This window comes from Gavialis gangeticus, unplaced genomic scaffold (genome assembly GCF_001723915.1).
Source record: "Gavialis gangeticus isolate Ggan-Ray unplaced genomic scaffold, GavGan_comp1, whole genome shotgun sequence".
Classification (NCBI taxonomy): Eukaryota; Metazoa; Chordata; order Crocodylia; family Gavialidae; genus Gavialis; species Gavialis gangeticus.
The window spans coordinates 153525335-153536090 of record NW_017729025.1 but is presented as its reverse complement, the minus strand read 5'-3'; the positions used below and the strand labels follow the sequence as shown (position 1 = coordinate 153536090).

At 43.6% G+C, this 10756-nt stretch overlaps 1 protein-coding gene across 1 annotated transcript in view; it reads left to right on the top strand.

Annotated features, from left to right (window-relative positions):
* Positions 1-345: 345 nt before the first annotated feature.
* TALDO1 (transaldolase 1) overlaps positions 346-10756 on the top strand; it is an 11904-nt gene continuing 1493 nt past the window's right edge. Inside the window, exons 1-6 of the mRNA XM_019519797.1 lie at positions 346-536; positions 6095-6218; positions 6799-6906; positions 7587-7718; positions 8623-8798; positions 8986-9183. Coding sequence (XP_019375342.1) covers positions 440-536; positions 6095-6218; positions 6799-6906; positions 7587-7718; positions 8623-8798; positions 8986-9183 — 835 coding nt within the window. The 5' untranslated portion in view covers positions 346-439. The remainder of the gene's footprint in view (positions 537-6094; positions 6219-6798; positions 6907-7586; positions 7719-8622; positions 8799-8985; positions 9184-10756) is intronic.

The window sequence follows — 10756 nt, the reverse complement described above, 5'->3', positions numbered from 1 at the left end:
GACCTGGTGATCTGTTCAGGTCCCTTCCGACCCTAGAAACTATTGTACGAGGAGGTGAAATGACCCTACTAATACGAGGACAATGGTACACCAGCCAACACCGGCGCCCACCAGCAGCGTTAGCCACCCCTTCCTCCACGCGCCTGGGCGGGAAGGAGAGACGGGCTACCTCTCTCCTTTCCAGCGGCCCCACCCCCCGTGAGACAGGCAGAGCCAGAAGGCTCGCGCACCACCCACCCAATCAGGAGCCTCCCCCGGCCTCTGATTGGCTGCTTTCCTAGACCCGAACTGACCGTCTATTGGTCCTCGACCCCCCCCCTTCTCGGTCGTGATTGGACCTGGGCGCGGTCGCGGGGGGAGGGGCCGCGTGCGGAGCCTGGCGGGCGGCGCACGGAACTTCCTTACCCGCGCTCCGGACGCCGGCCCGAGCCCCCCCGCCATGTCCGTATCACCCGTGAAGCGGCCGAAGATGGAGTCGGTGCTGGAGCAGCTCAAGCACCACACCACGGTGGTGGCCGACACCGGCGACTTCCATGGTGAGGGGGCGAGTCAGTCCCGCGCAACCCTACCCTCCACACTGAGCCTGTTCCCACTCCCCCACCCCGACGCGGTGGTTCTTCCCCTCCCCCCCGAGGGTGAGTGGGCTAATCCGGCCACGCTTACAGCAGGAGCGGACCGAACCATCTCCAACAAAGGGGGGTGTGAATCTTGGCCGGGACGGTCCAAGGCTGGCGGGGTCGGGCCCGGTGCCGACTCGGACTGCCTTGGGTACGCGGCGGGGTGGGAGCTATGCCCACATGCAGGCAGGTCCTCCGCACGAGCTGGGCGTGCAGCCCAGCAGCCTGCGGGACTCAGGCCGGGGGTCAACCCCCTGCGCTTTAAGAGTGAGAGAGAGAGAGAGAGAGAGAATAAAATTAAATATCAAAGTAGGGAGGCAGAGACCCTAGGAAAACAACTGCTCTTCTCCCCTTCTCTCCCCTTTATTTTTTGGAGGGCAGAAAAGCACCAGTGTCACTGTTGCCTAGAGCTCTGTGCAGGACAGTCCTGCTGGTGTTTGGAAGCCGGGGATTATTTATCCTGTCCATGACGCCTGCGACAGGCACCCTTGCAAGGAGCAGGCAGGGCGTGGCAACCAGCACCCAGTTGAGACTCACTGGGCTGAAGCCTGTGTTCCCCAGCAGCCCCCAGGGCCTCTGGGAAGAAATCAAGCAATGAAAAACCTACCCCTTCCTCAGTACTTTGGTCTAGGGGTTAAAATCCCTGTGGGGTCAAGGATGATAGTGGCATGTTACAGGCATGTTGTATGGGCCCCCGCTAAATGCATCTCCTGTGGAGCCATGTGCCACCCTCTGAATTGCCGCATGCAGTTGCCTTGTGAGAACTAGAAGGGCATTTTGTCCCCCCTGTGTTTTCCACGCTGATATAATTCCCACTCCACAGATCTCCCTGAGCACCAGGACCCCTGGCTGCTCTCTTGTCTTTGAATCCCCAGGGACTGGGATTGGAAGAAGGGCCCTGAGTTAGCATTCGTTGAGCCTATTCATTCACACACCAGCAAATCTTTAAAATGATCCACTCAGGAAATAGACTGTCCCCGATTTAAATCTGGCTCCCTTCTTTCTTTGAGATCAAGTCTGGGTTTGTCAAACACTGGCTGGCAGTGACTGCAAAGAAAGACTTTCAAAGCTACAGGAACCTTCACAGCAAAAGACAATGCTCAAACTCTCTCCGCTTGTTCTGCTGGTTTTTTTGTTTGTTGTTTTTTTGAGTGGCTTCCTGGGTAGTTCTCTTTTTCTCTCCCCCCTGTGGCAGCAAAAAAGGAATTAATGCAAGATACTGTTTACTTTAGCTCATGAAAATGAGTAAGCATTTTGTTCTTTGATGAAAGAAGGTGGGGTCAGACTTTTCTGCAGATTACAAAACCACAGCTGCTTACCTCTCAAATCTATAATCAAGCAGGAACCTACAGTATTGAGGGTTTGCTTCACTCTGCTTCACTGAACAATACACAGGTTGGCAGTAACTTTTTTTCCTCGAGTTATTTTAGTCATGTCCAAAGGCTTTCAGAAAGAGGTGTCTCCTATTTAAAATTAATCCTGGTCAGGCCAAGAGCACAGCAGTCTTAAAACCATGATGGTTGTTAAAGGTATTTTTTTTGTTTGCATCTTAAACACAAAAGAAAAAAAAAGTGAGGAGCAAGTTAATTGCTTTGATTATGTCCTCACTCCAGAGCTGGAAGATTAATTGAAAATATAAGAGTATTTAGTTTAGTTACATATACCTATCTTATTTTATTTTATACCTTATATATCTTATTCCTTTTGATTGTTGGCTTCTGAGCAACTGCCTGAATAGCATTTTGTGAAGAGACTTGGCCTTAATTGTTTGTAAGGTCTCAATCAACCAAGAAGACAAAAGGGGCCCGAAAGAGGATGCAGTTTCCTGAAGTATGAACTCAATTGGTCTAATAAAAGATATCACATCTAACCAAAGAAACTTGATTGCCTGTGTTCTTAGACCAACATGGCTACAACCAAAAACCCTACTCTAGCTGGAGATAACAAACCTTGCTTTGGCAACCATTGATCCTTCCAGATCACGGTGTGTGCATGAGGTTACCCAAACCTTTGACGCATATGTCTAGGTAGAAGTTTTGGAGGAGTGGAGGCTGCCCGGACCATCCCCTCCCCCCGGTCACCGAGACAGAATCCAAAGGCCAAACTGATGTTTGGAGGCTGTAGGTATATAAGCATCTGGGAATCAAACCTGGATTTCCTGTTTGGTAGACAAGAACTCTATCACTGAACCACGGGAACTCCACAAACCTTGCTACTTGGAATAAGTTAATGGAGGTCAGCAAATTCAAGAGGGCAAGGGTGCAGATTTATACTGGGGTCGGGGGGGTTGCAGAGTTGAAAAAAATGGGTATGTTATCCCAGAGCCAGAATGTCAGGGTTCTTTATGGAAGGCACCAGCTATTGAAACCAAAGGGAAAGAATCTTAAAGAAAATGATGCTGGCTGGGCATTTACATCCCACAGACTCATCCTTGGACAGCAGTAATCCAAGAGCACTCTTAGGTCTCTGACCCATGCATGCATGTATCACATACATTTAGTTTTATCTAACTGGATAACAAAGTTGTACTTTAATACATATATTTTTGTAACCAACTTACTTGTTTGGCAAAAGCCACAGTCCACAAACAGATGTCTAGGCGGAGGGGGTCAAAGGATTAGAGCCTTCCCTGAGCGTTAGCTGCTGCTTTAGCACTTCAAGTCGACCTCATAGCTGTCTGTGGGGAAAAAGAAAAAAATAATTTATTTCAGAAGTAGAGAGAGACAGTGGTACTTTTTTGTTTATGTGAAAGACTAAGTGCATATCGTTCATATATTGAGAAACTTTTGTAATCTTCCAATTTAGATCAACAAGCATGGCTAGAGACACTTGATAAAGTTGTAGGAACTAAGTATGTAAAGCGCAGGAATGTTAGCACTGACTTCCTGTAGCCTTGTCTGCAGCATATAAAATACCCATTGTTGACAACAGGTGCAGCTATACTGGTACTGACTTACTTGCCAGGTAGAAAATTTTAACTGAATTCTTTGAAACAGTTATAAATACAGTTTGTTCTTTGGTACATTTGCAGTTAGAAACTGGCACTGATTAAGCTGCAGCTGTTGCTCACACCAGTTACCCATGGCATTTTTTCCCCTAGGGTAGATAAAGTGCACCTGTATTGAACTGCAGTAGCAAAAGCTGTTAGTCCTGACTTCACATGTGCTGCTACTAAGATTCTCCCTTGTCTGCATCTGAAAGAGAAAAATAATGTTCCCTCACAGTGGTAGTTTCCCCAGCAGAAGTGAAGCAACACTGAAATTATGAAACTTGTTTCATTTAGCTGCTGCTATCAGTGCAGTGGTATGGGCCATACTCTCCAGCATTGTTTTCTCCACATCAGTATGAAAAAAAAAAAAAAAAAGTGTGTACAGCAGTGAACAGGATTCACAAGCCCTTTCTGAAAGCTTGTATGGAGGAGCTGAATAGTAGCTTAATACTCTCTAGGAGCTATTTTTTTTTAACTGGACTTTCAGCTCTGTTCATATTTAATTAAGTGGAAAATTCTCAACAATGTTAGCAATTGAACATCCATTCATATATTAACCCACAGTTCATATAGGAAGATGATCATGAAAGTCAGTCTGCCTCATATCCAGGAGTGCCTCTGACAATTATTCTAGGAATAAAAAAGGAATGCACTGGCAAAATTTAATAATGCAGGATGACATGTCACGTGTGTCCAATAAGAAACTTTGCTAGATACCTATTGCAGATATGTGGGGTGCTGAAGCAGTTAACTAAGATTCATCGTTACTGATCTGCCCTGGATATGTGGGCTGCTTGCAGACATGAACAAAAACAAAACAACACTTTAAACTCAGCACACTCCTGTGCCCAGCCCTACATGTGCCCAGAAGAGGAAGCGTGTCCGTTGGACCCAAAGCATCTGTATAGATCGGGTGCTTTTTTTGGCAATTTTATCTAACAGCTGATTGACTCTTACCTACACTGGTTTTTAGAAGTTAGATCTGAATTTGCATTCCTCACACATGGATCATGAATAGAAAAGTAAAAAGAAAAAAAGCAGCTGAAGGTTGTGCACACAAGGTAGACATGTCCAGTGCACCAGGATCTTTATGCAAATCAGAGCTGTCAATGTGGAGCACACTAGTGTGAACTACAGGCTGCATGCCACCTATACCCACTTTGTAATACTTTGAGTGAGCACTCTTCCTCTTCCCATCACCCTGCATCATGTGTGCTGATACCCCAGCCTCACCCTCAACTCCCCAGCTGTGGTCTACCTGGGCTGTGAGCTGTGCCACACTGTCTCTGGGGCAGGGGTAAGAAGTGGAAGCCAGAGGGAGGGGACGTGAGATGGGAGCACTTGGCGGCCGCTGCTGCGGCTGCTGCTGCAGCAGCAGTGGGTGGAATGCCAGCCTGGCACTAGCCCTAGGGCCACAAAATGTATCCCTTGTGGCTTTCTGCAACCTGCAGACCACCAGTTGGATAGACCTTGTCTAAAAGAAGCTCTTGGAAAAGCATAGCTTTTGGTACAGTCCTTCCCACATTCTGCCATTTTCTGTAGCAACAAAGTCAAATTGTTAAACACTAAGAATTTTTTTTCTTGACAGCAAAATGTTCAGAAAACTCAGCTAATCACAAGTTATTAGCAATTTTGATAGCTCTGTTACCAGGACAGCTTTGTAAGCAGAATTAATAAAAACTGTCTGTAGAAGACATTAGAAATTTGCCAGGTCAGACGCTGTATGCCAGGCTAGTTAACTACTCAGTAATGCACTACAACCAGCATGTTGGAACTTACCACTCTGCGGTAAACAACTAACGTTACCGGCAGTGCAGTACTTATAGTGCACAGTACAGAACTTAACGCAAGTTGGAACACCTTATGTAAAGCAGCCGCCTGTTGGTACAGAAAAACTATAGGCACAGGATTCAAATGATCGAATTCTGCTATTAGAAAGAAAATGTACAAGTCCTAATACATTCAGAACTAAATGCAAAATTTAATGTTTGCCTGGCCTTTCATTCAGTAAAGTTCCCTTTAGCATGCATACATAAATGAAAACCAATAATCCAATATGATAACTTGCATATTCCTGCTGGGAAGGAATTATGTTCCTTTTGATTCCCAGAGGACAGAGGCCTATGAAGACCTAGGCAGGAAGTAGATTCCTAGCCTTGTTTCTATTTCCACAGCTGCCTCTTCCCTCCATTTTTTGAGCAATGTCTAAGCTAAACCAAGGGATAACTCCTGCTTGAGTTGTCTCTGTAGTCAGACATCTGCTTGAGTGGTCACCTGTGAGGCACTGTTCCCCAAGCTTTCATGCAATTTTTATGTCTTTCATGCACCATTCCTACCTCAAGAAAATGCATATTTAACTCTGACAGGAATCTTCTCATCTCAGTGGATGTTAATTGCTCATAATTCTACTGTACACAAATGAGCAAAAAGCCTTCCAATTAGTCTGGCTGGATCACTTATTCTAAACTGGCTGTTCCTATTTTCACAGCAATTGAAGAATACAAGCCCTTAGATGCCACCACAAATCCATCCCTGATCCTAGCTGCTGCTCAGATGCCATCCTACCAGGAACTTGTGGATGAGGCTATTGAGTATGGAAAAAAGCTTGGTGGGTAAGTAATCCATTGATTTGAGCAGGCCAGCTTATATCTGACCTACAGAAGGATTCTGAGGAGCAGACAGTGTATTCAGGATTTTCCTTAACATACTCAAAAGGCCCAAGTTCTGGCCCCAGGGAACCTCCAAATAATAGACTAGCTAATGAAGTGAAGGAATACAACATATAAACCACCAAAATTGATGATCGGCCACACATTGACAGAATGGCATATAATGTTCTCAGCAGCCATGGAGACTCTTTGTGACTTAAGTTTCTGAACTGCATTAAAAAGTATTCTCATTCATATCCCTCCTTAAGTGGCACATAGGATTGCTTGGGGTATATATTCTTGGGACAGGCAGCATTATGGAGAAAAATACAGATGGAATAGTATTTGCTGCCACTGGTAAGGCATAAAGGGGACAAAAACCAAGGGAGAAAAAGTAGGAAAGAACAGGAATTAGCCAATGACATGAAGCTTGACCTTCATTCATGGTAGATTGTAGGGAGGCAGTTGGTGAGGGAGTCAGTGTACTGGCTGATCATCTTCACAAAAATAATTTAACAAATTACACTCCATTTTCTATTTTCAGGTCAGAGGATGAGCAGATGCAAAATGCCTGTGACAAGCTTTTTGTATTATTTGGGGCAGAAATACTAAAGAGAATACCCGGCCGTGTGTCCACAGAAGTAGATGCAAGGTTTGACTTTCTTTTCTAAAGCAGAGCAAGATTTAGAGGTCTAAAATGAAGGGTGTAACATACAGCTTGCCTAGGGTGTTTGTTCCAACTTGATGATGCTAGAACAGAGTGAGCTGTCCAGAGTTTATATTAATACTCTTTGTTTAATTGAGGACCTGACTTCACATAATTTGTCTGTCTAGGAAGTATGTATAGCATAATAGTTAACTATGAAGAAAAAATTAAACAAGGTTCATCTTAGCAGCAGCATTAAGTAGCATTCTCTATTTCTAGCTCTTAATCTTTGTTCTAGCATTTTATCCCCTGAGCTAGCGACTCATGCTTCCAAATATACTTCAGTAATGCAGCTAGGATTCTTCTCTTTGTCTTCCACCTAACAAAACAACACACTTTGGTGGTTCATTGATTCTTGCATAAGTGTAACAGTTTGTCTTTTTCCCCTCTATTTTTTCAGCTTCTGCCTTTACATAAATATTAAAGCAAACTTTAATCTGTGAATTTACCTTGAGGGGAAAAAGAGACTTTGAGAGAGTTGTACAATTGTCTAATGCCTTGATTAGCTTTAAGAGAACTGACTCCATATTGAAGTATGCTTCACTGTATGGTTGAAAGATAGATCTGGGTTAGAGATAATGGAACAAATATTTTCAACTTAAAGAAGTGACTTTCTCGTTTCAAAGGTTGTCCTTTGATAAAGAAGGAATGATTAAGAGAGCCAGGCGCCTCATTGACCTTTACAAGGAAGCAGGAATTGGTAAAGATCGCATCCTCATAAAACTCTCTTCAACATGGGAGGGTATCCAGGCTGGCAAGTAAGTATTTATTTTTTCATAGATTCATAGATGCTAGGGTCAGAAGAGACCTCAACAGATCATCGAGTCCAACCCCCTGCCTAGGCAGGAAAGAGTGCTGGGATTAGATGACCCCAGCCAGATGCCTATCCAGCCTTCTCTTAAAGACCCCCAAGGCAGGGGAGAGCACCACCTCCCTTGGAAGCCCATTCCAAATTTTGGCCACCCTTACTATGAAAAAGTTTTTCCTGACGTCTAGCCTAAATCTGCTCTCTGTCAGTTTGTGACCATTGTTCCTTGTTACCCCAAGAGGTGCACTGGTGAACACAGCATCTCCGATCCCTTGCTGCGTCCCCCTAATGAATTTGTAGGAGGCCACAAGATCACCTCTCAGCCTTCTCTTGCAGAGGCTGAAGAGGTCCAGGTCCCTCAGTCTCTCTTCATAGGGCTTGTCCTGTAAGCCCCTAACCATACGAGTGGCCCTCCTCTGGACCCTCTTGAGTCTATCAACATCCTTATTGAAGTACAGTGCCCAAAACTGGATGCAGTACTCCAACTGCGGTCTGATCAATGCTGTATAGAGGGGAAGTATCACTTCCTTGGTTCTATTTGTCATGCATCTGCTGATTTAGCAGATGTATTGATTTTAAGTACATGCCTTTAATGGCTGTTCAGTGGGCATTTATTAAATCTGTGCATTATTTTGAATGCTATTGAGAGCCACGCACCAGCAAATTGCAGGACACTGGCTTTACATTTTTAAATGAAGTCAGACAAAAATGTATTCATACTAGTGGCAGGTGACTTTAGTTTGTAATTTTCACTATCCACTAATAACATGAATTCATTTATGTTTAAGTTTTTAGTTATTTTATTTCTGAATGCAGTAAAGGGACTCCACGTTTAAGCTGGCCCTTTTTTGCAGGGTTTTGGAAGAGGAATATGGGATCCACTGCAACATGACCTTGCTGTTCTCCTTTGCTCAGGCTGTTGCCTGTGCTGAAGCAGGTGTCACTCTGATTTCCCCATTTGTAGGACGTATCCTGGATTGGTATGTTGCAAACACAGACAAGAAAACCTATGAACCTTCAGAGGATCCAGGTAACTTTAACCACATTAATAGAAATGTTTCCTCCTTAGTCAAAATAAGCTGTACTTAAATCAAAAAGCAACTTATGAATAAGATTCTAGAAAATGGGATATTGAATTGTAGGAGTTTCTTTTGTGATTATACGTATTTCTTTGTACTTTTAAACTTATTTGAAAATCACCATTGTTTGTTCCTTAGGGGTGAAGAGTGTCACTAAAATCTACAACTACTACAAGAAATTTGGGTACAAAACCATTGTGATGGGGGCTTCATTTCGAAACACAGGCGAAATCAAGGCGCTCGCAGGGTGCGACTATCTTACTATTTCCCCCAAGCTTCTAGGAGAACTCAGTAAGGACAATACCAAAATAACTCCCACACTCAATGCAAAAGATGGTAAGAGAATTTCTTTATGTAGTACTGGCATGTTTCTGTACTACTTAGAACCCCTCCACTTATTATGTAGTTTGATACATGGAGAATATTTATTTTATTCATATGCTGCCTTTTCCAAAAATCAGTTTATAATAAAAGGCAAAAAATATAAAAACAAAATAAAATAGGAAGGTGTATAAAGTTCCCAAACCCCAAATTCAGAAGCAATATGCCCCCTTTCTGCTTCTCTGCCTCTGACCAAGGAGAGTGCTCTCCACCCCAGACTCACTTCCTAACCCTTATTAAATGCCTCCGTAAAAGAAAACAGCCCCCACCACTGCCCTATTCCCTCCAGTTCCCACAACATGGGAATATAGCCCCTCTTCTGTCCCTCCCAGGCTCATACCTCCCTCTCTCAAAAGCAGGGCTGTGACTGTCCTCAAAACCCATTATCCTCCTCTTCTCCAAGGAAACTGTTCAAAAAGAATTAGAACAAGCAAAATAATAAAACACCCTTTTTCCCCACAAAGGGCAATGGCAGTGGCCATTGACTGTTCCTCTTTCAGTAGCACCCACCCAGGTTAATATTTCTGGCTTGGCTGGGCATGATGTTTGCCTGCTTATGGTCAATGTCATAAAAAAGTGCTTATGGACAGCGCCATAAAAAAACCTGTCTCCACTTCATGTTCTTGAGGGTACTTTCTGCTATATTTGTACAGGAACAAATATTTGAACAGGAAACTAAATTGGTTCATTAATGTGGTAAAATAGACATCATCCAGTAGCCAAGATCATATCTTATGTACCAATTCAGCGTTCTAAGAGTTTAAAAAAAGTTTAGCAATATTTTACTGCCATTCATGTGTGCATTCCTGTTTTCTTTTAGCTTTTCTTCCTAGCCTTTAAGTCTCAAACTGCAGGATTAAAAAAGATGGGAACTGTGCACAGATATAGGCATGAGCTGCTACTTACAGGGTGCTAATGAGCTGACAGGCATATTATCAATTGTGCTTTTGTTAGGCATTTCCTGAATAATCAAAAGAGCTAATTGTTCAGCATATTTGCTTGAATCTTCCCTTTGCTGTAGAATTGTTGTAATACTTTCTAATGGAGACTGATATCATAGTGATATTATGAAGCAGATACAAAAAGATTGTGTGTGTGAATATCCCATCCCAAAAGAGAAAAAAAAGAAATAAAATAGCTGGAATATTTTCCTTAAAGCTGCAATTCAGAATAGGGTCAGCATTTTGCCACTTTTCAAACTAGGAGAATAAGTGTGATCATTTTGTGAGCAAAAGGTATTTAAGTTTTCAAACTTCAGCTGATAGCAAGATTGTAACAGTAGTTTAGGGAGGATTTTTTTTGTTTGGTTAGGTTTTTAAAAGAAAGTAGTAGGGATACACTGATAAAAAAATTTTTGGCTGATACCGATGGCAGATTAACAAACCATATCAGTGGATACTGATCTGATTGCTGATATACAGCCCGGCAGCTTGCAGAGTAGCATCCAGCTTGTAAGTCTGTTGTGGGGGGAAGGGCCTGGGCAGCCCCACTCCCTCCCTCCCTCCCCCCCTGCAGGGGCCTCAGTCTG